Source organism: Bombyx mandarina, chromosome 10 (genome assembly GCF_030267445.1).
Source record: "Bombyx mandarina strain Sakado chromosome 10, ASM3026744v2".
NCBI lineage: Eukaryota > Metazoa > Arthropoda > Insecta > Lepidoptera > Bombycidae > Bombyx > Bombyx mandarina.
Genome location: NC_143217.1, coordinates 14,690,149 through 14,717,369, shown reverse-complemented (window position 1 = coordinate 14,717,369; position 27,221 = coordinate 14,690,149). Strand labels below are relative to the sequence as shown.

Genomic DNA, 27,221 nt, shown 5'->3' with positions numbered 1-27,221 from the left:
TTCTACCGCAAAGATTTAACCAGCTTTTATAAACTTGACCTGTATTTCTATATCGCAAGCCTAATAATAGACTAACCAATTAAGATTTAGGTCCAAAGTGAGTTATACATTTTTTCAAGCCCAAAACCTACGACAAAAATTTACGTTTGTTATTCTAGACGGAAAATCTACAGTGTCATTTTTACTCGTGCAAATTTTGATAAAGCTTGTTAAATGACGTTGACCATAGATAATACACTAAGCTAACATAAACTTTTAAGGGTCTGAGAGAAAACTGTCTATAAAATTATAATTAATAATGGAAAATCGCTTAATATCAATAATTACTTAATTGTCTATTCTTACAATACATCATTTACTATTCATCAGGCTATTTCCATTGAAGTATAAGTAATTAAATGAGACAAGTTTTAACTGACAGAACGTTTTTGCTATTTCCCAACAATTTTCATTTTATACTTAGTTTAAGCTATTATTAAGCGTGCGGAGTACGCTACAGAATCATTCAAAACAGTTCGATGAAAATTCACTTGAAAAATTTCATACTTATCTCGGACCGATGACAGTATATTTTTGTATTTGTAATTCTACCAGGATTTAAATATATGTTTTTAGTTCATTTGCTTTTCAAACTACATTTTTACGATTTTGCATAATTATACATACTTACTTTTTCAGTCTGTTCTTCTTCAAAAGCCATTGGAAAGGAATGACTGTATGGTTTTCGGAATAGTTTTTTTATTGTTTAGTTGGGTAGACGAGGTTATGGCCCGCTTAAGTGGTTATATCGGAGACAATAGACATCAACAAAGTGATTGTCATTACCCACCTTGAACCATGAGTTCTAAATCTGTTTTTATTACGCATTACTGCTTCACTTCAGTCAAGTTATAAGACGCCCTATTTTATTTTAAATCAAACTTTTACGGAAGTGGTTCGTGAACATTTGTTAAATCCGTATTTCATTGGAGAAATTGGTACATGCGGGCGGGGTTTGAACACCGGCAGTCGCATCACTCGATACGAATGCATTGGGCGTCTCATCCTAAATGATAATAAGCATGAAGGTCTGAAGGCCACGAGGACTTCAATGGCGGCAGCGTCCAAGAGAAACATTTAGAAATAAAAGTCAAATTCAAGGATCTCGGTCTTTTCCCATCTTCAAGTCAGCTTCATCCAGCGTCGGACAATTTTATTACAGCGTACATAGTAGTAAATGGGAAATAAGAATCTTGTACAATTTCCTTAGATGTACTAAGTAACTAGACACAAGTAGAATCGTCATAGATATTTCATAAGCAATACAACCTTGCTTTTTGGTTCAAAGGGTATAAATAAATAAACTTTATGATAAAACAAAAACAAATTATAAATTTCAAAATCAATAATCTTTATCATCATCATAATCATAAACGTTAAAAAAATTCTTTTTTTTTAATTCAATACAACCATATTTATTTGATGCTGCTTCGAACATTCTTTTGTTAACTTTACTATCAACAAAGTACGGATATATTTCTAATATAAAGATCCTTAAAACTGTACTGTATTATGTACTTTTTATACTTACTGGTACATTCACAAAAGTGCAACTGTATTTATTTGTACAATTTCAATAACTTTAAGGTGCGATTTAGGGCCTGTGTACACCACGTTTTTTAAACGCGTCGTCGACGCGCGTTTGTAACGATACAGGCGCGATACGCACGCAAATCAGACGCAGCCTGTAGACCTTTGCACACCTGTATACATTCAAATACGCATTTGAATTGATACAGACGCGATGCTAACACGCGTTTATATCGATACACATGCGCGTTAACATCGCGCTTGTATCGATACAGACGCGATACGCACGCAAGTCAGACGAAGTTTGTAGACCTTTGCACACCTGTATAAATTCAAATACGCGTTTGCATCGCGAATAAAACGCGCGTTAGCATCGAGTTTGTATCGATACAAACGACAACAAACCGCTCTGTAAGGTAAAAGCGCGCCGGCGACGCGCGTTTAAAAAACGTGATGTGTACAGGACCTTAACAAATCGTCTGCTTTCTTTTCATTAGACATTTCTATTACGTACTTTTATTTCGAAATACATCGACGATTTACAACTTCAAGCTTCCAAACGTAACGTTAAATTGGCACATAATATTGATCACATAATAATACTTTTAGAAACATATACGAACACGTTCTCTTAATACGAATGTTAACATAGCAATATATTTATACCCTTAAGAGCTGGTACACACTACAACTTTTGTTGCAAACAAGTTTGAATATTAAAGTAAAAATATGGATTTTCGCATCGTTAATAAAAATATCTTGCGAATTCAAGAAGCAACTAATAAGATTAATATTAATGGATCTTTTATTTATTTTTTTGTATATATTGTAAAAAGATTAGTCATTGTGTGCTACGTCGTAACATGAACTGGGTAATACATCATTAACCTGCGAAGTTATAAAGTTGGGATTCAATATCGTTAACAACAAAAGTCGTTCAGCGTGTACCGTCAACAACATCGACATGTAATAACATTATTCTAGTAACGCTCATATAAAATCTACGTATCTTTATATATATAAACTACGAACGTATTTAATTACGTTTAAACATACAAATATTTAATAGTTAGGCACAATTGATTTTGTTTTTCAATTCACGAACATTAATGTACTGGGTATTTTATCAGCACTGGACAGGGGAAGAAGGGCACATGTGGTGTGAATAATTTTTTAAGATAATTGATTAGAAATGAAAATCGATAGGGTATCGTCTGGTTCGGTTTCGGTTTGAAGATCGGGGTAGCCCTTGTATTGTAAAAACGGAGACTTAGAACTCATGTCTCAAGATGGGCGGCGGCATTTACGTTGTAGATGTCTATGGGCTCCGGTCGTCCATCAAAAAATTGTCCCAGAAGGATAATCCGCTAACGAAGGACTGGTATAGTTTAGAACTCAAACCTAACAAACATCCCGAATAAAAATTTATAAATTTGACTAAGCCACTGATGCAGCTTTAAGTTTTCTCAATCAATCTCTCAAACAATCACTGGTCGACAATCGGCGGATAAATTTCTATGGTCTCATAAAGGGCGAACCATAAATTTGTGGACAATCAACAAGGCCACACAATTTAATTGTTCAAATGTTGTTGTTTAATCGTTCATGGGAGTTATGAAGGATTTTATTTCAAGTCGGACCCACTGTGTTTCATGCCGCATCTTCTCAGTGGATCGCGATTCCGATCCGGTTGTATATTCAGCGAAGCACTGCTCTTGCTAGGGCCAGTGTTAGCAGATTCTCACAGGTCGAGCCCGTGATCTCACCTACCCATCCGGGCGAAGTTGGAATAACCCCTTAGGCTACCAACGATTAGGTAGTGACCAAACATAAAGTCTGCGCTAACAATTGCGTAGTTATTCACGTGCGCCTTGCGAATTCTATGGACACTAGCTTTTCAACTAAAGAACGCCCTCTAAATTCCCATAAAATATTTAAAACTATCTCAGAACTGCATTGACCGATTCAAATGATTTCTCGTATTCTAATCTATTCTATAAAATCTTTTCGTAACATTACTGGGGCGTGGACGGTTGAGAGACGCAAACTAATGCGACGGGCCCGTGTATGGTGAAAAGGATTCAAGCAATCCACTCTTGATAATGGAATCTTCTATTTGTATCCGTTCAAATTGGGTCTCGAGACCACTGATAAAGCCAATTAGGTACCGTACTATATAGAAGCCGGCATGTACTTTCTATTAAAGCATTTACAATGTATCCAATATTTTGCGGGTCTAAATTACCATAAACGTAACGAAAAATAATTCTTAACACAAGTATCGAAGGTTCGAAATAAGTCTGTGAAATATTGACGCTCGCACGCAACTCCCGATACAAACAAGTCTAAGGACGCACACGCCAATTGTACGTAATCATTTTTTTTACTTATATGACAACAAATTTTTTTTTGTCAAAAATGTATCTAACTGCGTTATCCAATATCGGGTACTTGTCTCATATTATATCGTACATCCGCTAAAAATATTTAGAACGTACTTATAACGAACACAACATTTCAATGGAATGACGTAGACTTAAGTAGAGAATCATGAATTGTGACGTCAGCGATGGGTCGATATTATTATTAATATTATTAGACTTATATTTATATTTATACGGTTCAGGAAACATAATTTAATCTTAAAGTTTCCATAAACATAATGCACATGTGGGAATTTTTTTTTCTTTTATTAAATAAATAAAATAGATTACCTATAGGATTTTTGTATTAATAATAACAAACTAATTAAACCAATCAGCCAAGTCAGTTTAAATATAACCAACAGATAAAATTACGGATTCACAACGGATTAGATAGCACAACCAACTTAGTTTCATTTTTTTAGGAGCAACACTTTCACAAAATTTACAATGGCAACCCCGTTGCTTGTATGTACGAGATATTATGTTAACAATACTGCTTTTGAATTATCCATAAGCTAAAAAAATTCTAAATTTAATAATAAAATTAAACAAAAACAAAAATAGTGCGCGTGAAAGAAGTGAAACTTCTTTTGCGGTGCGCAGTATTGTGGTCTTCTTCATTTTTCATGCTTAAATCAAATTTCTATTTTAAAATACATATATAATAATAAATATATTTTTTAAATTCTTTCATCAAAAATAAAATCTAAGATAGTTAATATGTTAATGTCATCTACAGGAGTAATGAGAAACTAATAACGAGCCATCTAGTGGCCGACGCCCGGAAACAATGTGTATAAGAGAAACGACCGAGCTCCCTTTCTCCCTCTCTCCACGTTCGAGTGGTTAGCGAGATGCTCTGTCTATTTTCTCACTCTCCCTCGTCCTAAGTTGTATCTTTTCTCTGTAGCCGTAACGAATCTGTCGCGAGTTAAATTTTACTCTCAACGCGCCTAAAGAAGTTTCACTTCAAACAAAATATACATACACAGATGCACACAAAAGTAAATCTGTTTTTCTCTCTGCAATTGTTCAATTTCCGTCCTTCAACATGGACATGGCACTTGTGTATTGTAACATATGTCATATAATATATATCAAACAGCTAACGTGTATACAGTTTGCTTCAATCCTACATATACAATACTATACATATATAGGAAAAGTCAATCAGATTTAATGTCTCTTCAAAACACAAAAAAGAATCGTACATTAAAATCCAAATAAGATTGACATAAGTCGGTCTATATAAACGTCCTTATAACACTAAATTGAATACATTCCGTCTAGCTACTGCTACTTACGTATATCTAAGCGTAAAGCATTATTTATCTTCAAGAACACTGTACACTCTTAACACTTTTATATAGGACGTTCACCTCGTTCCAAGAATCGTGCTCCATAATTCTAAATCATAGGAAGACTTATAAAACATTTAACAACTAAAATTGAAAATTATTAATAATTTTTGTACATTTGTACTTTATCTGTTCCACTCTAGACGGTCTGTGATCAAGCTACATAAACATAGACACGAAAAGCTCCGTAAAGCGTAGACGTTTGATTTGTTTACGAACATAAATGAATCATCGTAACTACACAGGTATGTAGCTACCGAGCCGCCATGTTTGTTTACTAAACTGGACAATTATGACAAAAAAAAATTTTCGGTATAAGATTAAAACTTTGCACATTATTGTGACGTCATAAGTCGTTATACGTTTCTCCTTTCGTCCGACGTTCTAGTTCTTTAAATATAATTATTATTATTTGTGAATCGTAGAGTGTTACAGAGCAACCATCTCATCTCGTCACTTCGTAAGTGTTGTCCGGCTTGTCCACCTCCACAGACGTCTTAGAGCACTATTATGTAAGTTCCATGAGGTGAGGGGGGGCGCACGCTACACGGTGGTGTAGTGCGCGTAGTGCGGTCGCTAGGAGCAGGGGGCGGGGGGGAAGTGGGTGAGCAGGAGCTTGGTGGCCTTGGCCAGCTCGTAGGCCGCCGCCCGCAGCTCCGGCAGCGGCGCCGCCGAGTCGCACGCCGCCGACACGCCCTCGCTCGCCGCGCGCAGCCCCGCCAGCACCGCGCCCAGCTCGCCGCCTACACAGTCCTGCGACAACTAGACTGTTACTGTGGGTTGTTGCGCACGGATGGGCGCTGCAATCGAGCCTTTCGGTTTGAAAGATGACACAGAAGTCCTAAATTCAATGGAGACTTCAATCTCAGGCTGCGGGTCCGTTACAAGGCGCCAGATCGTAGTTTAGGGTAGCTCATACGAGACTGCGACGACAGCGAACTCTGTTCATTGCGGCTTCTATTTGTATCAGGATGAAATTAATGGGCTTGAATTTTGGAAACAAAAATGTGGCATCAGACAATTGTAAACTTAACGCATCAAGAGATCGTTCTCGAAGCCGACAAAGAAATAATGTTAATTTACTAATTTCTGCATAAGTTCTTATCGTATTAGTCAACCGCAGTCCGCGTGTAACGAGGGTAGGTGTAGGACAGCGGGGGACCGACCTGCGGGAACAGCGCCAGCAGCGCGCCCACGGCCCGGCGCGTGTCGCGGGCCCGCTGCTGCACGCCGGACTGCGGGCCGGACTGCGCGCCGGACTGGTGGCGCCGCGCCGCCGCCCACAGCTGCTGGATGCCGCGCGTGACGCTCTCGGCGCGCTTGTGCACCAGATCGGCGCTCGGCATTATGTCTTCCGGGCTGGCTCCCTCCAAAACGCTCTGGGTCAACGAACGATCGAAACTCGACAGGGTTGTCAGCTGAAATAAATCAGAATTAATTTGGCAACACTGAACTTGGTCGGACTTCTGTGATCGTAATCATAAGATCTAAAACCGTCGTCACATAAAGGATAAGATACCTGATGCATTCGATCTTCTAAACAACTTCCAATAAAAATATGGACTTCACTGGTGGCAGGAAATCCTGTTAATCCGCAAGGGTAGGTACTACTACCCTGTCTATTTCTGCCGTGAATCAGTAATGCGTTTCGCTTTGAGGGTTGGGGCAGCCGTTATACTACATAACCGAGAATTAGAACTAATTTCTTCAGGTGGGCTGGCGACAATTACGTTGTCGATGTCTATGGACTCCAGTAACTACTTAACACCAGGTGGACCGAGAGTTCCTTTACTCATCTAAAAAAAGGTATGGATTTTTTACAAGAACATAAAGAATGTCGCGGAATTGTTCTAAAAGTATTTATCAATTTAGTGAGTTTTCAAATTCAAATTTGTACTAAAATAGTATTGTGTTTTACAAAAATATTCAGATATTTAAAGTAGACAAAAACAAACCCTAATTATTTCTCGAGTATTAGTACTACTGTTTGTAAGAACTATCTACAAATTTCCCATCAGTTTTGTTCAAATTACTCATAAAAGGGTGTAAAGGAACAGTTTCCGAAACTCAAAGAGCATTGCACGCAAAGAGGTTTAAGATAAAAAATTGTGAGGGTTAGCCATTTTCCTCCGCCAGGCGGCAGTAGGCGGAGGCAGCCGACAGAACCTTCTGGAAGCCCCGCCCCAGTATTCACTACGAAAGCAGCGCACGCCCTCGTTTTCGAGAACTGTTCCCGTACTGTATTTATAAGACAACATTTTTAAACAAAGTCCATAACAAATTTTAAATCAAGTCGTCTAGTAAAATTATTTATTCAAAATTAACAATTCTAATGCAAATAGGCTCATATAAAAAAAAAACCAAAAGTGTTGCCTTATAAACTGTATTAAAAACTACTAAATTAGTATAATTAATATATGATTAGTACCTGATGTTTAGTAACCTGCCAGTTATTCTTTGGGCCTTCCCTAGTCTCATACATACTGACCGGTCGCTGCGAGCCCTTAGCCGGCCTCACGTCGACCTCGCGGCCCAGCTCGGACTCGAGACTCTTGCCGCGCTCCTGCGCCGCGAAGCCATCGAGACCACTACAGCTCTCCCCGGTCAGTGACGTCACACTGTCGTCATCGATGCTGCTCGTCTTCAAAACGCTGTTCTCTTTAGTCAATCTCTCGACTATGGTTTGTAGATTCCTCAATTGAGTTTTTAGTTCGTCTATGGTCGAGTCTTTGTCGTGCAGTTCTTTTTTTAAATGCTGTATTTGGTCGTCTCGTTCCGGCGTGGCCTGGGCTGGACAGCTGGGCGACTGGGTGCGGCGCGGGTCGGCGCTGGGCGACTGCTCCGTGGGCAGGCCCGGGCTGTACGTCGCCGACACGGCGTCCCCTCGCCGCGGGGTCACTGTCGATAGCTGTTGATTTTTTTAAGGGATTTTAGGCCTGGTAACTTAAGACCTTTAGGTCGTCTTATTTTAATTTTAATGATTTTTTTTTATTGCCATTGTAGGCAGACGAGCATACGGTCCATCTGATGGGGAGTGGTTACCGTCGCCCATGGACTTCAGCAATGCCAGGGGCAGAGCTAAGCCGCTGCCTACGAACTTACTACTAAGATTTTAATGATAATTAAGATCTTAGAACTTATATTTCAAGGTGGGTGGCGCATATACGTTGTAGATGTCTATGGGCTCTTGTAACCACTTAACACCAGGTGGGCTGTGAGCTCGTCCAATCATCAAAGAAATAAAAAAAAAATAAAAAAAAGCAGAGCACTAACGTCGAGTTCTATGGGCGCCAGGGCCGCGTAGTCCTCGTCCGAAGCGACCGAGTCGTAGAGCGGCTCGTCGTCCGACATCTGCGACACGTGCCGCAAGTGGCTCGCGGACAGCAGCGGATTCAGGGGACCCGACATCGCTGTGTGCACAATACACTTGTCTGTCACACTACGCAATCTATCATGTGCTGAGTTATGCAAAATCAATAAAAATAAAGTGAGAAACATATTAATTAAAAACAAATAATTGACAGCACTCAACAGAATGTGTATTCGAGGGGTGCAAGGCTGTTTGGTTTAAGCGACATTTAAGGTAATATTGAGTTATATAATACATATTTGGAATCAGTGAATTTTTCTCTGTTGAATCGATTTTATTGTAAAAAAAGCGTGGAGTGCATGGTATCAGTAATTATAAATATTTTAAAAACAGATATGAGTAGTAGGAGGGTTATTTTGATAATATCCTGAAAAGCACCTCACACTTTTTTTACAATAAAATCATTTCTTCTTACACTATTTTTAATTCAAATTTATTTTCTATGTTTTAGTTGAATTTTCTATAAAAGCGTATTTTGTTAGTTTTTTAAACTATTATTTATTTACTGCAATTTTCCGACGTTTGGAATGTTGTAGAGTTGAGGTGACGAGGCGGGTACCTGCGGGCTGCAGCGCGGCCATGCGCTGTCGGCGCGTGGCGTCGAGCAGCACGTCGCGCAGCAGGGCGGCGAGCTCGCGCGGCGACAGGCGGGCCAGCTTCTGGCGGCCCTGGTTGCGCGGCGCCGACAGCGCGGGGTTCACCGGCAGGAACGCGGCGCCGCTGCGCTCCAGCCCCGACGCGCTCGTCTGCCAGACTGCGGCAACGGACACGCACAGGTAGGCGATTTCAAACTCGATGAAACGCAATGAAACGAAACGAAAAAATAAGTATGCCGCGATTGGCTTGTCGAAGCGGCTCCGAGCGGCGCCGACAAATCACGAAGCGCTCCACACGGTCTCGCGTCCCAAACTTTCACTTCTACCGTGTGTGACTTGCACACACACAAAATATTTGGTGTTCAGTGGTTACTAGAACCCATAGACATCTACAACGTAAATACGCCACCCACCTTGAAATATAAGTTCTAAGGTCTCAGTATAATTACAAGTCTTTCTGTCGCAAAGCAGTAATGAATTTCAGTTTCTAAAAGAGACAGCCGTTATGAAATGCCGACAGACTGGCGGCATTCACATCTCGTCTATGGACTCCGGTAAGCACTTAAAGCTAGTTGGGCCGTAAGCTCATTAACAAAGTGGACATGTACAATATCTTGTGTTAACGCAGTAGGGCACAGCGCAGTACTCACTGGCCTCGGTTTCCCTTCGATCGATCTCGTCGTATATGTCCATCACCAGCTCTTCGAACAGATGGTTCGGCAGCTGGAACAAACAAACATTATCATCAATACAATATTAATATCAACAACTTACTGCGACATTCGATGTGGCGATCTTTTAATCATTTTGGGCAGTGTTTAATATAGGTAGAAGTTTTATACAATTATATAGGTATAATTATATATATGTGGGTATAATTCATACAATAATGGTATAAAGTTTATATCAATTTAGAAACTTTAATAAGTGTAAATGAGTTACTCCGATGTGCTAAATTTTTTTTACAATAGAATTTATGAAATTCGCAAAGGACGCATTCATAATTACTGATTTTGTTTCCCTAAGAACTAAACTTTTAAACACTAAATTGCTTTTTTGAAACATGGGTAAACTTTTTAATAATAGTAGTAGGTCTTTACATAATATGAATAATATATACAGCATTATATGAAATATAATTTTGTTATATGTGAGAATACAATATAAAACCTTTTTTCTCTACCTAATCATTGGCAGCTTAAGGGGTTATTCGAACTTCGCCCGGACGGGTAGGTGAGCTCACGGGCTAAACCTGAGAGATTGAATTGCTAACACTGGTCCTAGCAAGAGCAGTGCTTCGCAGAATCTACTACCGGATCGGACCCACTGAGAAAATTCGGCGATAAACTCAGTGGCTTATAAAACCTAGTAGCAATGGGAACTGAGACAGCTTCAAAACAAAATTATAATTTGCGTAATTACTGGTGGTAGGACCTGTTGTGAGACCACACGGGTAGCTACCACGACCCCGCCTATTTTTGCCGTGAAGCAGTAATGCATTTCGGTTTGAAGGGTGGGACAGCCGTTGTAACTGTACCTGAGACCTTAGAACTTATATCTCAAGGTGGGTGGCGCATTTACGTTGTGGATTGGGCTTCAGTTACCACTTAACATCAGGTGGGCTGTGAGCTCGTCCACCCATACGAGCAATAAAAAAAAAATGCTGCGCTGCAACATTTATAGGATGTCTATTAGGTGGTTCGATGTTTGCACTGACCAATTGCAATTTCCCTCTGGCGGCTTTGGCGACGTCGGTCATCTCGTGCGTGTCGTGGGCTCGCGGCACGATGTAGTGTCTGCCGGCCGCGTGGTCGGGCTTCTCGCCGGTGAGGAAGTGGATCATGCGGTCCGTGGCCTCGTACACCAGCTCCGTCATGCGCTCCGCCAACTCCGCATGCCCCCCCTGTCTGTGGAGCACACTCCGAGTGTTCAGTGAACGAATAATAAATATCCCATTTAATAAATATGCTTAGTGAAGGTTACATGAAACCATCCAGTTCTGCGTCAAGGGAGAACGTGTCGAAGTGTGATCTATGAGCTCAGGTAAAAAACGTATTAAGAAATAATTTAGATTTACCTGTTGATACTCTGAAATGTATTTTTTTGTGGAAATAAAAAGAGATAAGAATGTCTCGTTCCAGTAAAGCGATTTTTGATAAATAGCTTGTATGCTGGATCTGAACTTTTAAGAGTAATTTACTATGAACAGCGTATTTTAGAAATTGCTTACCAGTTTTTTTTTATTCAGTAATGTCAGTCATATTGACTGCAAAGCGTATATTATACTAGTACCACACCTGGTTATGAACGCAAAACGCACTATTTTAGTAGAAATATAAACAAGTTCAAAATAAAATTTATGTAGTCCTACAAAACAAATTATTGCTTAGAGCATACCTAGCACAATCTGAAGGTGTATTTCCGGACTGATCCTTAGTGGTGGGGTCCGCGCCCCAGGCCACCAGCAGCTCGGCCTGCGATGGTTGACCAGCACGGCAGGCCACGTGTAAGCACGAACTCCCTTTTTCCTGTGACAACCATAAACATCAAATTAATTTACAATATTTTAGTATACACAAAATATAATCAAATTAAATGGCTTGCTTTTTGTTGGCAGAGCTGATAGGACCATTGTGCGTCTTCAGGATTGGCACTACATTTGTTAGTTGGTGAGCTATGGGGTCATGATCAGATAGATTGAGTGCTTGACTGTCCAACTTCACTAGCACAAAAAAAAGACCATACCTGATTGTAATAATTAGGATCTGCACCCTGTGCGAGCAGTCGCATTGCTGTGTCTAATGAAGAACTCCGCACAGCAGAGTGGAGTTGCCTTCCTAGCTCGCTGGGGGGCTCGTCACGCCGCGCACGCAGTACATACGCGAGCCGCAGATGCTTGGCCAGGATGAACTCAGATTTAACTGGACTGAAGGAAATACTTGCATGTGAAAAATTTTACTGCTAATGATAAGCTATTAAAAATGATAATATATTAGTTCAATATCATTAATAGTTCAGTGCAAAAATTTCAATTTGTTGAATTAATTGTTTTAAAATTATAATAAGATAAGAATTTGTATTCAAATAGAATAGGGTGTTCATGTTTGTTAAATTGTGGCTTCTTTCAGCTCGCAACCATTAATGACAATATTAGAAATTAATTCAATTTTAAAATGTATTAAAAAGGAGTTGAATTCAAAGTTTTTTTTAAATTAATTTATGCCACCAGCCATTCTTGATGTTACATCTTCTTCAACTATAAATGAAGAAAATTGAATTAAGAAAATAAATGTTAATTAGGTTTCATAATTGAAATGGCTATAATATGTCAATTTTATACCTTAAGGGTCTATTTTACCACCTATTTTATGTTTTAATTTTAGTCACATCACAGTATTTTAGCGCGCAGTAATAAGTAATAGATAGATTGATAATAGATTGTCTATTTGTGTCATGGCCAATCTCCAAAAGTGCCAACTTACCATTTTAGTTTTTTTAAAGTCTTTGTGAGTTGTAGACATAATTAAAACTCCTTTAAGGGTTAAATCTCAAATTTATTAATGTCATTTTATAATTTCCGTCATTTCAATTACTTTACAGTTTTCTGTGGTCACAGATGACTATGAAACATATAATTTAAGAAAAAAAACTATAATGACAAAATAATGAAAAGTATGAAAATGAAACAAGAGTTTAAACCATAAATGAAATTTTAGTTATCATTTGATGAAAGAATCCATAAATATACCACCAAATTATAAAGCCACATTTTGTTAAAAGTACTTAAAATACAGACAGACAAGGAAATAAATGAACATTATTCTTACTGTAAGGGATCTTTGGGTTGCGGTTTCTTCCGTAAATGCTTAGGGGCTGAAGTGTCAAGTAAAGAATGTTCCCAAATGCTGTTTACATTCTGAGCTGTCAGCGATTGGACCATCTGTTTTAGATTAGTAAATATTGTAGTAACTGAATAACATACAATATATATTTCTGGAAAAGTTATTTTCTATTTTCCTAAAAGTATACCTTAAGAATATTTGTTAATAAAATAGATTTTAATTATCATACAATGAATATTTAATTTATTATTATTTATTTATTTATTTAAACACATAAATCTTGAATAGAAACATGAAATTTTACACAAATCATTTCTTACTAGTTTTAATTTAAATTATGACTAATCTTTTTTTTTTTAATCTATTTCATTTATTCCGAAATTAGTTAATTTAAATATTCAAGTATACAAAAGTTGTTCTTTTAAGTTTGGGAACAAGTTCATCAATTGTAAGAGTTCACCGCTAAAATATATTAATTTAAGCTTATAGGGTATTTCTTTTATTTTCAATAATTGTCTAATGAATTGAGTTTTTTTTTTAAATATGCAAATAATTTTTACGTACATTAAGCAGCGAAGGCGGCCAGGAGCCCTGCCTCAGAGACTTAACGTGAGTAATATGACGCCCCATACTCCGGTGAACGCTACAGCACTCCGCACAAAGCAGCAGCCCACGGTTGATCGACGCCCACGAAGGATCTGTACCCACATAACAATCCAATCAGCATCACCGGATGAATTAATCAAAACTTTTCAAAACTAGAACACGGCACACCTGATGCCCCACAATCAGCGCAAACTTCCGCTGTAGAGCGAAGTTTAGACCGTGATATTATCATCGTAGCACGATTTACTACTATTTTCCGTCCTCTAAACGTCCTCACAACACAACAAACTTAATTTAATCTAATAATTTTATTGGCACTTTTAACGACACAAACATAAATCCATTTTATTAAACGTCAAACAACAAAATAAAATAGAGATAGGATTAGGGCACCGTACGTATGTAGTAGTTCTATTTTACCAACTGGAAAGGCAAAGGTTTCGCACTGTAAAGCCTATTCTTTTATATATATTTAAATTTTTAAATATGAAGTGAAATAAAATAAAGTGTATTAATTTGGAACATTAATTACTTGGCATAAAATGAGTTGAAATGTAGTGGAATAAAATATAATCTTAATAAAATGGTGGTTATTTACTGTGACTTTTTCAGTGGATTTTTGGAGGATCCCGAGAAGCTACATCCAGCGGCTTCGTTTTATTTTCCCACATTTGTGCACTTTTACAGATACTAAACAGTTAATAAACCATGCTTACTACACATTTCAACCTGAAGAAACACAAAATTGACACTAATAAAATAATTCACACAACTTCGCTTCTCGTATTCTCGCCAAAAAGTTTCCAAAATAGAGATAACAAGCACAGTGCTCAATTTTTTTTCCAAATGGTATAGGCAAAAAAAATATAGCCTATTAATCTTGTTTTTTTTAACAAGAACCTAAGACAGATAAATGTAGAAGATCAAGCGAGATGAAAAACAAAAATCTCTTAGTAAAAACTGTGAAAATTCAATGAGACTAATATTACTTTTTTGGAAGAACATCAAAAAATATTTGTAGACATTAAATCCACTGTTCTGTTGTGTACTAATCTATTGTGTTGTTCAAGACTTCATTGTATGGATTGAGTTTTCTTTGCCTATATGAACAATCAAAATAAGCAATCATTCAATTGTCTATGATTTAAAAAGTTGTACGGGCTTAGATCTCTTTGCCTTTCCTAACAAGGAAAAATTGTACCAAAAAAAAAGTCTATGATTTAAGTCGATTTGGATTTGACAGTAAAACTCGAATTTGCCATTTTACAAGGATTGGAATTTACGTAATAAGACTTGGCTTCGGCCTTAATGAATTTTTATTTTTTTTTATGGCTCGAGTCTCTTCTTTTACGAATGACTCTGCCAATGTCAGGTAGATAGAATATCAGTGATATAGATAGATATAGATTGTAGCAGATGAGATGAATGAGAACTGGAGAAAAATTTGTAAATATTTTTACAGTTTAATGTTATTGCGGGAAATAAAATAAGCTAATGCATTTACAACTTTAGGATTAGGGAATGTTAAGAGATAGTTCATATTAACTGGGAACGGGATGTTAGTGTTAGTTAGTAAACAATATAGTGGTGGGCATTCATCATTAAGAGCGCATTCCAGAAAGATATGATCTAAAGTACCGATAGATTTACCGCAACTACACATAGGAGAAGGTTTAATTTTTAGCTTAAATAAAAATTGTGGCGAGCAAAAGTGACCCAATAGAAGCCTGATAAGTACACTAGTTATTTGCTTGTTGAATTTTTTGAACTTATAAAACCAAGGTTTGATAAAGACACTAGGATTTATTTTAGAATATTGATATTTGTAGGTCTCCCATTGCTTTTGCCAGTCTGAAATTTTTATTTAAGGATATAATATAAATCATACAAAACATAGCTTCGGCTTTTTTGAACATTTATTTCAAAAATTATATAGAACAGACAAGGCCGTATGGGCTTAGATCCCGTTACCTTTCCTAAAAAGGGAAATTGTACGAAAAAAAGTCTAAGATTTAGTCAAACAAGTACACGTCATTTAAAAAAAGCTAGGTTGGTTGGAAAATCAAAATGAAAACCACGATAATTTTAGGGACATTGATCACTTTTTTAACGCTCGTTTGCGCGGATCATGAAACTTTAGTTCTAATAGATAACTTAAATATCAAAGAAACGCATTCACAATTCTTCAAATCATTACAAGGTATGGTTGAACTATACAGTTTATCAAGACACCGGTTGTCACATTATTATTATATATTTACGTGTTTATTCGGCGCTTAATTTTACTAATGTTATTTTCTAGAACGCGGCTATGGCTTAACATTCAAACTTGCGGATGATGCAAATCTTGTCCTGTCAAAATACGGAGAATATTTATACAAGAATCTCATAGTATTCGCTCCTTCCGTGCTCGAGTTTGGTGGACAGGTAGACAGTGAGGCCATAACCAAATTCATAGACGATGGTGGAAACCTTCTTATGGCTGGTAACGCCGCGGCCGGAGACGTATATAGAGAAATCGCTTCAGAATGTGGATTTGAGGTAATTAATGTCTTAGGGTTTTCATTCGTAAATCTTAACCAGTAGCATATCATATAACATTATAAACATTGCTTATTTCTCATCATCACAATGAGATAGATCAAGATCTAAATATATGTTAAGAAAATCTGAATAGATTTAGAGAAATTAAACAAATATTGCTTACCTAAATGATCCTTCTAGTCAGGTCGAACAATTTTATCCCAACTGTCACTTCACTACAACAACTGTACTCACTGCCACAACTAGTCTTAGAGTTATATTTCAAGTGAAATGTGTTTAAAATTGCTGCAAAAATTCAGAAAAAGATCTTTGAAACATAGTTTCTAATGCTACATTCTTAGAAATTATGCAGAGAGATTGTTTAGCTTGTATCCAATGTGCTTTTGTTACTTCTCTCTGATATGAGATATTTACAAACATTATAATTCATGCATAATTTATAGGTGATGGAGCATTTGTAAGCCTGGGTTGGTATTACCACCTCACTTAAATCTACTGTGAAGTATTATTATACAATAGCCAATACTATAGAATTGGCCCTTAGATGTTACAGTTGTTGACTCTGTTTATATGTTACAGTGCAGGACGGAGTACATATTTAAAAAAAAAGCAGCTTAAAAATAATGTGATTAAATCCAATTTCAGATGGACGAGGAATCTGCAGCAGTGATAGACCACTTCAACTACGATGTGACTGATGAGGGAGACCACACTCGCATTGTAGTATCACCTAAGAACCTAATCAAGGCTCCCACAATTGTAGGAGAACAAAATACACAGCCTCTGCTATTTGAAGGCACTGGACTTATTGTGGACAAGGATAACAGCTTGGTTTTGCCTATTCTATCAGCTGATTCGACTGCCTACAGTTACAACCCTAAGAGTCAGGTTAGGCTTTTTATATGTAATAGTTTTAATATAAAATGTACTCTAAATAAATTAATCTTATCATACTGCTTAACTCTCGATTATTCTTTGAGTATGTCTTTTTTCTTAGTTTTTGTCCAATGTGATGTTAGTTTAGGACATTTAGGTACATTTTCATATTTCAAATAACAAGGCATCCATTTCTATCAGCTAGTAGTACAAGGAAAAGACAGCAGACCTTCAATTTGGCTGGTTATTAATCACAGCTTGTATTCTTTAAAGCTACATTATAATGGAACATCAATAAAATACTATACATTATTTATAAACTGAAACTAAAAAACAAAATAAACTTTATTATCATTTAGGATAATATATAGTTTCATTTAGGATAATATACTTTTAATAGTTATTTATATTTATAAAACCATACTAGTGAAATAATTTTGATAAAAATTTTATAAGATCCGGAAATAAAAGTCCTTTTTAAGAAAATAAAAAATACCATATCTGTTTATCAATGATTAAGTTTCGAAGTACAAAAACCTAATTGAGAACTACCCTGTTTTTGAAATTACAAACAAAATTATGAAAATTCAGCATGTCCATGCCTACACTAAGAAAAAATATTGAAAAATATTTGTATTGTAGTGCTTGAATAACTCTGTAGAAATTTAGCTCAATTCCAGAATTTTTATCTTTACATGGTCACGATCATACATGTTTGATATTTTTATCTAGTGCCATTCAATTACCAACTATTAATTTTAAAATAAAATTGCTTATGATAGGTGAAAGAGTACCCCCATGCAGTTGGCCGTAAGACAGTACTGATTGCAGCTCTACAAGCAAGAAACAATGCTCGTATTGTTTTCAGTGGATCATTATTCTTTTTCTCTGATGAGGCCTTCAATTCTCCTGTTACAAAAGTACATGTAAGTATAAAACTAAACAATCAACCTGATTGAATTCCCTGCCTAGTCTTGTTTTATTGAATTGACGTAATTATTTTCTAATACAGGGTGACAAAACAAAGTCAGATGTATCAGGCAACAAGATTCTCGCGATTCGCCTTACTGAATGGGTGTTTGGTGAGCGTGGGCGTCTACGCGTGCGCAATGTCGACCATCACAGACAAGGAGAGAAGGAACCGTCCAGTGCCTATACTATTACAGACACTGTTGTGAGTATTGTGCCCTGTCATTGAAAACAATAAAAACATTAATTTATACATATGTTTGAGGTACTTGTATCACTAAGCCGATGCTCAATCCCTGCAGGCAGGATACCAATACTTCTTCTAAAATACCTACTTAAGTCATGTTCATGAATGACTTATCCGGTCGGTGCTGTATCTCGTTCCGGCCCGGCAAGCTGATTCTAACCCAGCGGAGTATTCCGAAACACCAGCCGCATCGCCCAGGCGGCCTGGTAGAGCTGTCATACCGCGGAGATCTGCGTCATTGATCGTCGACTATCGCTTCGACGACCCGTCGGTCGGGCATCCCAGGGGTGGCGCTGTGAATCTGGTTGTAGTGTTGACCGCGGGAACCCCTTTAATCCGACCGGGTTCTGACCCTGCGCAGAGTGTAGGGGTGAGGGAGTGAGTCTAAGAGTGCAGGGGAGTCGTTTAGTGCGGTATGCCCCTAAAACGTCCTTGGGCCCGCGGTCTGCTCCCAACATCTGCAGATCGTCAAGTCCCACATACCCCGCGCGCATCCTAGGCGCAGGGACCTGGAAGGAGGTTAAGCCCACATCCAGAAAAAAAAAATTATGGTCATGAATGACTTTGACATCATATAAGAAATATCAGGCTGCAACCTTGAGGTTTAAACTTTATTCCGTTGATATGATGAGTATTGCTCAAGATTTATTCTAGCCAATAAATCAGTCTAGCATAATTATTCATGTTTCAGGTATACAGAATTGAAATTGAAGAGCTAAAGAATGGCAAATGGCAGCCTTTCGAAGCAAACGATGTGCAGCTCGAGTTTGTGCGAATCGACCCTTTTATACGCACAACTTTACAAAAGAAACCCAATGGCGTCTATGAGGCTGTCTTCAAAGTTCCAGATGTCTGGGGTGTTTATCAGTTCAAAGTGGATTACGACAGGGTCGGGTATACAAGACTTTATCACTCAACACAGGTTTGTACTTCTTTTTCCTTCTCTAGATAGGTATTATGAAAAATAGGAGTTCTTTAGTGCTTTATTATATTGCAATAATTGTTAACCTGCGTGTGTAGGCACTTTCACCCTGTCTATTTTTGCCACAAAAGTGGGTAATCGCACTTAAGTCGTAATGTTCTTGGGCTCCAGAAACCACATAACACTGAGTGGTTCGAAAGTTGAGTGACCCTTGTATTAAAAAAAGCTAATTATCAAAGTAGAACATGTGATAGCTTTGTAGTAGAAACTGACATATTTGTGGTGTGTTGTACCTACGTGCACGTGACAACAACATTCCTCTATAGTAGAATTACTTTGTCCGTGCAGTTTGGGTCATAAAAAATCGGAGCGGTGAAGCGAGTATTTCGCTCTCTCTTCCACTCACGAGCCTTATGGAAGGGCATAGTGATGCGCATTATTGTTGTCGATATGCGTTATCGATAGTGTATTTAGTTTTGTCATTTTGTGGGTTAGTGATAAAAATGAAAGAAAAAATCACTAATCGAACACTTACACCACATATTGCTGCAGCAAGTTAACGAGAACGGCAGAAATTAACACTTTGTAGCTTTTCGGAATCTATTCTTATTTCAGTGAAAATTTTTAACACTGTTGATAACAACACGTGCAAATATAATTTTGAATAAATTCTGCCGTTTTGGTACAAAACAAAGGAGTAGCCATTGTGTCACTAAATAAATTCAGAGAACGAATGCATAAAAACACATTTCTCTTCGACATAATGTACTATAATTTGCAGGTACGTACAAATGACTCACAACATAACAATGTCTCACCACCCTTCGTATACCACCCCGCCGCCATGGACCTGCCTTCGATGACTCATTTTTATTTACCAATAATGGCGTTGCGCCCGCGCAACATGCTCACCGCCCTAGCCGGGCTATGTTTTATGACCCAAACTGCACGGACAAAATAATTCCACTATAGTCATTTTTTATTGATTTAATCCACTGCTTGTTCCAGGTGTCAGTCCGCCCACTACAACACACACAATATGAGCGCTTCATACCGAGCGCCTACCCATACTACGTCAGTTCGTTCTCAATGATGATCGGAGTGTTCTTATTTTCATTTGTTTTCCTGTATTACAAAGAGGATCAACCTAAAACGAAGAGCGAGTAAATGAAGTGTTGATTTGTATGTAACGTGTATTTAATGTTAAACATCTTGAGTCAATAAGTGATGTACATCGGCCATATCACATTTAGTTTGTTTTAAAGATTGATAAATCAGATAATAATATTGAATGATGCTGTATGAATCTAAAGATTTGTGTAGTAAGAGAGCCCGTGTATGTAACCTATTGATGAAAGATGTAAATGTATGCACATTTGTGAATTATTTTGAATAAAATTGATTTAAATATAAGAAAGTTATTTTCATGATATTCAGTAAGAATACTACGTACTGAACACTTAAGTCACGGAATTAAAAATTAATTGCAGTTTAAAATATTTTATAGCATATTTTTTAATATGAGGTTATGCTATAATGTCTACAAATTATGTTGTAGTTTTTAATAAAGGTGTTAAGCCGGGTATCCACTAGAGGCAAACTCGGGTCGAGTAGCCTCGACTTGAAGCAAACAGCCTGAACTGAGGCTGTTTGCTCTGAGGCAAAGGCTCGAGGCGAATCGCCTCAGCTTGAACAGGCAGCTTAAAGCTAAAACGCGATGGCACCAGACGCGCGTCAAGTAGCTGCTAGTCCACTACGGACATGACATTTGAATTTTATCAGTTTAATCATCCATAATAGCAGTTTCGTTGTCGATTGCGATCTCCATCAAATGCACGGCTCGGACTGAGGCTCCTTTGAGCACGGCAAAAAAACCAACAAAATATGGCTCGACTCGCGGCAACGAATTTGTCTCGTGTTTCGGCGTACCTTTAGGTTGAGGCAGCGTCTTCACTTCTGCGTCCTCGGAGCGGGAGCGAGGCATCCGCTCGACCTGAGTTTGCCTCTAGTGGATAGCCGACTATACACATACAAATGACAAACCACTTGTAGTAAGCCCTCACAAGTGCTATCCTATCTGGCTTGAAGCATTATTGCGTTCCACTCAACACCAGGTAGGCCTTGAGTTTGAAATTGAGTTATATTTTAAAATGAAAATAAATTCGGTTTTTTTTACTCAGCTTTATTTATTAAAAACTAGGACACGTATTAGTTTTCAAATCAAAATTTCTACGCATTCATTTGGACTTTTTGGTTATTAGTTTTCTGTGTTGTGGAGCGAAAGTTTTAGGAATGCTGCATGAAGAAATCCTTTATGGAATTATTATTCGAAAAGATCTCGACGTGTCTTTTTGCATTTGGACTGCTTTCCACCGGAACAAGGTAAATGTTGTACTTTATTTACTATTTTAAGCTACTAAGATTATTGACGGTGCGCTTTCAAAAACCATTTTTGTACGTACATCTGACTGGAATAATTTCAAGTAATATTTGAAGATCCCATAATAGTGGGGGGCGAATAATCTTACTCTATGGCGCATAGCGGCCACATGATTGTGCATGTGCCTTATTTGTGTTGTTTTTATGTTCAAGATGAAGTGAGCCATAGGTCCATTAGTTTTTCTTGGCAATATAAATTATAACGATTATTCATTTTTAATCACCCTGTCTATTTCTGCCGTGAAGCAGTAATGCGTTTCGGTTCGAAGGGTGGGGCAGCCGTTGTAACTATACTGAGGCCTTAAAACTTATATCTCAAGGTGGGTGGCGCATTTACGTTATAGAAGTCTATGGGCTCCAGTAACCACTTAACACCAGGTGGGCTGTGAGCTCGTCCACCCATCAAAGCAATAAAAAAAACACTATTTACATTTATTTAAGTATACAGTTATGAAAACCGTTATAAAAATAAAGGTATTTAAATGTACTGATTATTTCAAAAAGAAATATTTCTTAGCATTATTTTTAATCAAAATAAAATCGCAAGTGCTTCTATCATAACTTTAAATCAAATGACCGTTGTTGACCAAATTGTCACTTCTTTCGCTAGCATTTCACTCTGCAACATGGGTTTAAGATTCAATAAGCAGAAGTAGTGATAATAGATAAATAGTCTCACTATTCTTGTTTAAATAAAAGTGGAAACTTTTATTGAAAGTAGCTAGTTACTGTTTTTTTTTAATTCTTTTTAATGAACACAACCATAAAATGACGTTTGACAAAGTTTCTGAACGCTGAACGCAACGATATTGAAATCAGAATGGCATGCATGTCATACATGGCTTTTGTAGTTTTGTAGACTAAAAAATAAGAAAAGATGCTTTAATTTACGTATTTATTATATACAAAAATTTGTTCATAGACATAAGCAATTAAATTTGTGCTAAAAGACTAAGTTATACATATTTTAGTAGATTAATGTGACAACTACCGTGATTCGAGTAGGCAGTGAATTGGTGTCGCCTTAATTCTTTTAAAATTCTAATTTTATTACTGTTCTTGTTTTCTATTGTGCTTCTTAAGCAAATTGCGTGATTGTGCCGGACTTGTTAGAAGTCAAACATCAGCACTGCTAGTTTCAGGGATGTGTTTACAACTTTAACTGTCCCAGTAAGTATTATGATGTCATTGTAATGAAAAAAAATGTGTTGGCTCTGTGCCCACTCGTTTTCCTGCTATTCGTACGATTTTGAGGAATTCCACGCGGGAAATCCTTGTTTCTCTAGGTTAGAACTTACAGACTAACATACAATGGTCAAATCACAGTTTGAAAGCAAACAATTGTTGTTTGATCAAGAGATTAGATGAACAAAAATAAAAATTAATTAAATTACGTGCGAAGCTTAATACTAGCTATTATTAATAATAGCTATGGCATCTTCAAGAATTTTAAGGTCAAGATTTGTTATAATAAACCAATCTTGTAAACTCACATAAAGGCACCTACACACTGAAATCAAAACAAACAAATTTGTAAAACAATATGCTACATGCGTAAATTTAATATTTATATAAAAATGATTCAAGATAAGTTTGTTATTGTTATTGTCTTAATCTTATCAAATTTAATCTGTGAAAAGCACACATGTTTTAAAAAAATGTAGAATGGGGTTTTAGATATTTTTATTTCACCTTGGTTGGGGCACAGACAGCCTCCATACTCAAATCTACTTGAGTTTGCCTCAATCTCCTCTCGATGTGAATTCTGATGCACACATCAAACCTTCACTGTCAGTTAATGAACATCGTCAAACTTGCAATTGCATTCTATAAGTGCTGTCCTACTCTGCAAAACGAAATAGATCATTATAATAGATAAATGCAAAAAGGTGGTGCTTACACATTCTGGATGACAAATACACCATATTACCATCAAAATAGTTGTCCAGCCTTCACCATAAACTTAATAGGTTTGGAAGATAGCTAAAAAAGATAACGTAAATGTGTGTATTTCTAGCACATAAATTTATGAAGAATAAAATTAATTAACATGCAATTATAGTGATAATAGAGGGAATTTATTTAAATACTAAATTCAACTGATAACATAATTTAACAATAAAACTCTATTACTTAATGTAATTCTAAATACATAAATAAACTGTATATTATTAAGGAATTTGCTGTTTTTTAACATGTACACGTCACATTATACATACATATTTTTCTAATACATATTCATAAGTTCTTAAAGTTTAATCCTACTAATCTTGAGACAGTCAGTCTCAACGGTAAGTATTATACACTGTATAGTACACAGAAAAATCAAGAAACTGGGTAGATTTCATAATAGTGTTACGAATTACGTTACGTTACGTTTCATATTGTCAGGCTCTAGACAAAAATCTCCTGCACAGTGTTTTTTAAGCTCTATAACGGTTTTCAATTGTGAGGTGAGGATGTTGAAGAGTTCTAAATGATAGATAGCAGTTTGGCTGTTTCTCTGTCATTGCCATTCCACGTCATTGTGATCATAACGTATCAGCCTTTGAAAGCCTTTTTTTTAAAATGCTGTAGATGTCAGTAAAAATAACTTTACTAGCTAGCTAGCAAATATTATCTAGCAATGAAGAGAACTATGAAGTATGATCTAAAATCGTTGCAATTCATGTAAAGAGTAACATATTTCAGGTGTTAAGTGTGATAAGACAGAATGGATCCGTCGCGGCGGCAACGCACGCAGACCAAGGCCACGGCGGAGGAGCAGGCGCTCGATCAGATAGCCAGAGAGGTTAGTACCTTGCTTATTTGATCAGCACGATTTTAATAGGATTTTATGAATCTAAAAACCGTTAAAAATAAACACAAATTCTGAATGAGTCTGAAAAATTATTTGGCATTGGTAGGCAGCGACCTGGCTCTGCCCCTGGCATTGCTGAGGTCCATGGGCGACGGTAACCACTCACCATCAGGTGTGCCGTATGCTCGTCTGCCTACAAGGGCAATAAAAAAAATTATGATAAGCAATTGTACAATATTTTTTTATTTTTCAATATTTCCAATGCTGACATACTTCCTCTGCAGTTTTAAAATAATAGTAATACTGTTTGTTAACCAGTTAATACTATTTGTAGTGCTGTTTGTTAACCAAAAACTCGTTTCGGAAAACCATAGAAAGTATAATCGTAATATTCGTACAATAGATTTGGAGAAATAATAATATTAATTAAATTTAAAACAATAGTAAGTTTTGTAAAAAAAATATCTAAACAATAATACGATACAGGGTGTAATAAATTTATTAGTTTTAAAGTAGGTATTCAAATTATCCTGTTTACGAACTCAAATTGTCCTCATTTTCTCGTGAGGTATGCTGATATAGTTTATTTTTTAAACTGATAATTTGGACCGGAATCGAACCCGGCCTCAGGGAACAGTATTCGGTATCTAAACCATTTTTTATCTCTACCTATTCGATGGTAGCCTAAGGGGCAATTCGGGCTTCTCGCGGATGGGAATCTAAACCAATGAGTCAACCGAGAGAGGCGAATCTATGAGCTTCGGTAAAGTGAGACTTGAGAGAGATAAAGAATGAATAAAATAAAATTTAATTATTAGTTCAACATAAATGTGATTGCAGCTTTTTGCTTCAGTTGGGTTTCCGCCGGTAGCAAGGTATCTTTCATCTTTCATCAGTTTTTCGATGCAGCTTGAAATGCTCCCCTGTAGCCCCTGTAGCCTGTAAAACTAAGTGTTTCCTACAAATTTTTGATAAAACCCTAGACTTTGTTATACCTTGTTGGAAAGCTGATGAAACTTAAATATTGTTAAGCACATCTGCCAAACAGGCACTATAATATTTTTTTTAGATATCCTTGAAAAAAAAAATAAACATTGATTTTTTATTCGTTTTTATAAGTTTTAATCGTCTACAACGACTTATTTATTCATTTTACGTACAATATTGGATATTGGGGTCATACAGCATCTTATTTTATAATTGAAAATTATTTAATAATAATAAGACTTACGCATTTCAAAATATCTTAGCTGATAGCCAAACATCGGGTATTGTTTATAAAAAACAATTAAATTGAAATATCTCTATATCGGTTAGATTTAGAATAGGGTGTTTCATAATCAAATCAGTCAGAAACGGTGTAAACTACGCGCCCTTAACGGGAATAGGTCGACTTAACCTGTAACTTAACCTGTAATATTTGAATTGTTAATGGCATAGCTTGGTATATTTTCTGTTTTTTTTTTCTAATCTGTTCCGCGCTTTTACTCCGCCCTGTACTGTACTGCACTGTATTATTATTGTTATTCGTATTACTTATTTGAGGAATTTTGGATCTCAAAGCTTTAAGACAAACAAGTTAACGTGTTTTCTGAAATGGTATAATAATATTAGTTTATGAAACAGTTCATAAAGGACGAAATACCTTTTGTAGAAAATGTATTCTTCTAATCACAAGTGTTATGTCATATCAGCTTCACACCATTCGATGGATATTAAACTGTCTATTTTTTTATCACTATATTCAACTATATTGGATTCAAAGTCACTTTCATTGATATCATAGATATTCCAGAGATCCTTGACCACAAAGATTAAATGATTTAAAACTTTGGAAAAAGTGAATTTAATTTAGAAAGTTTTTTCTTTTTTGAAAACCTTAAAAAGTACGAGTGTATGTAGAGTATGACTCTGATTTATTCAAAGAAGCAACACTTTCTTTATCGAAGATCGGTGTTGAACTATCTACTGAAGTTGGTACGTCATGGGCGTTCGAATAATTTGCACAGTGGTACAAAACTCCGACCGATAAACATAATATAACAACACTATTCATAATGATTGAAACAAAGATCGCCATAAATAAATATTATAGCAATTTATATAATAACTATTCGCGCGACATCTGTTATAGGTTGATGGTACAATGTCAGAAACCTGAAATACTATGAACATCTGTGAAAATTTTTCAACTAAGTTTGTTAATGACGAATCAAGCTGGAAGGAACAAATAAAGCCACAAATTTAATATGTTTGATTAATAGTTAATAGTAATTTAAATCTTATCTTATACCTTTAAACGAGCAATTCTTGTATATATGACGGAGGAGAAACGCTGAAGGAATGTTTTTAAAAAGTGTGACGTCAGCATTGTTGACGTCATGGTCTTTAAGTTCTCGATGATGACTCATATTTGGGCTTCCAAAACAAAACTTCACGAGAACTGCGTATATTGCACGAGAAGCATAACAACGTTACAGAGAGATCCGTACTGTACTACGGCTCGAACACGAATGAATAAACGCTAGACAGCACGGCCGTATTTATAGGACTTCGTACACGTCAGCGTGTTTACAAGTATTAAACACGTGAGCGTGTTTACAAGATTTTAAAGTATTGAAATTACAATAAAAGGGACTGTTTAACATCAATTTCTT

The 27,221-nt window shown here is 36.7% G+C and overlaps 3 protein-coding genes and 1 long non-coding RNA gene across 5 annotated transcripts in view; 2 read left to right on the top strand and 2 right to left on the bottom strand.

Annotated features, from left to right (window-relative positions):
* Positions 1-1,366: 1,366 nt before the first annotated feature.
* Positions 1,367-14,176, bottom strand: Git (ARF GTPase-activating protein GIT1). Of its 2 annotated transcripts, none has more exons than XM_028182381.2 (12): positions 13,936-14,176; positions 13,726-13,859; positions 13,147-13,259; positions 12,065-12,245; positions 11,717-11,847; positions 11,037-11,226; positions 9,970-10,042; positions 9,283-9,477; positions 8,627-8,763; positions 7,842-8,261; positions 6,520-6,771; positions 1,367-6,106 (listed from the first exon to the last, which is right to left on the bottom strand). In XM_028182381.2, the coding sequence occupies exons 1-12, from the start codon at positions 13,997-13,999 to the stop codon at positions 5,930-5,932; spliced, it is 2,067 nt and encodes a 688-aa protein (XP_028038182.2). In that variant the 5' UTR covers positions 14,000-14,176; the 3' UTR covers positions 1,367-5,929. The 2 variants fall into 2 exon arrangements, with proteins under 2 accessions (XP_028038182.2, XP_028038181.2); XM_028182380.2 differs by having other exon boundaries at positions 7,782-8,261; positions 13,936-14,175.
* Positions 14,177-15,537: 1,361 nt separating this feature from the next.
* On the top strand, positions 15,538-20,742 carry Ost48 (dolichyl-diphosphooligosaccharide--protein glycosyltransferase non-catalytic subunit Ost48). The gene is made up of 7 exons (XM_028182378.2): positions 15,538-15,967; positions 16,070-16,308; positions 16,957-17,199; positions 17,970-18,113; positions 18,200-18,361; positions 19,095-19,325; positions 20,334-20,742. Exons 1-7 carry the CDS (start codon positions 15,835-15,837, stop codon positions 20,490-20,492), a joined length of 1,311 nt encoding a protein of 436 aa, XP_028038179.1. The 5' UTR covers positions 15,538-15,834; the 3' UTR covers positions 20,493-20,742.
* Positions 20,743-22,570: 1,828 nt separating this feature from the next.
* Positions 22,571-27,221, top strand: part of LOC114248903 (leucine-rich repeat flightless-interacting protein 2) — a 59,004-nt gene continuing 54,353 nt past the window's right edge. Inside the window, exons 1-2 of the mRNA XM_028182331.2 lie at positions 22,571-22,934; positions 24,456-24,555. Of these exons, the coding sequence (XP_028038132.2) occupies positions 24,478-24,555 (78 nt within the window). The 5' untranslated portion in view covers positions 22,571-22,934; positions 24,456-24,477. The remainder of the gene's footprint in view (positions 22,935-24,455; positions 24,556-27,221) is intronic.
* On the bottom strand, positions 22,605-24,462 carry LOC149502261 (uncharacterized). Its single transcript, XR_016323718.1, has 2 exons — positions 23,457-24,462; positions 22,605-23,274 (listed from the first exon to the last, which is right to left on the bottom strand). It is a non-coding gene; the product is annotated as an uncharacterized LOC149502261 (long non-coding RNA).

Excerpts from the sequence above, each read along its gene's own strand:
- Git (XM_028182380.2), bottom strand. The coding sequence starts at position 13,999 with ATGATAATATCACGGTCTAAACTTCGCTCTACAGCGGAAGTTTGCGCT. Across the intron at positions 13,860-13,935 it reads CGCTGATTGTGGGGCATCAG|ATCCTTCGTGGGCGTCGATC; the intron begins GTGTGCCGTGTT and ends ATGTGGGTACAG. Across the intron at positions 11,227-11,716 it reads ACACCTTCAGATTGTGCTAG|ACAGGGGGGGCATGCGGAGT; the intron begins GTATGCTCTAAG and ends TGTGCTCCACAG.
- Ost48 (XM_028182378.2), top strand. The coding sequence starts at position 15,835 with ATGAAAACCACGATAATTTTAGGGACATTGATCACTTTTTTAACGCTC. Across the intron at positions 16,309-16,956 it reads CTTCAGAATGTGGATTTGAG|ATGGACGAGGAATCTGCAGC; the intron begins GTAATTAATGTC and ends ATCCAATTTCAG. Across the intron at positions 18,114-18,199 it reads CTCCTGTTACAAAAGTACAT|GGTGACAAAACAAAGTCAGA; the intron begins GTAAGTATAAAA and ends TTTCTAATACAG.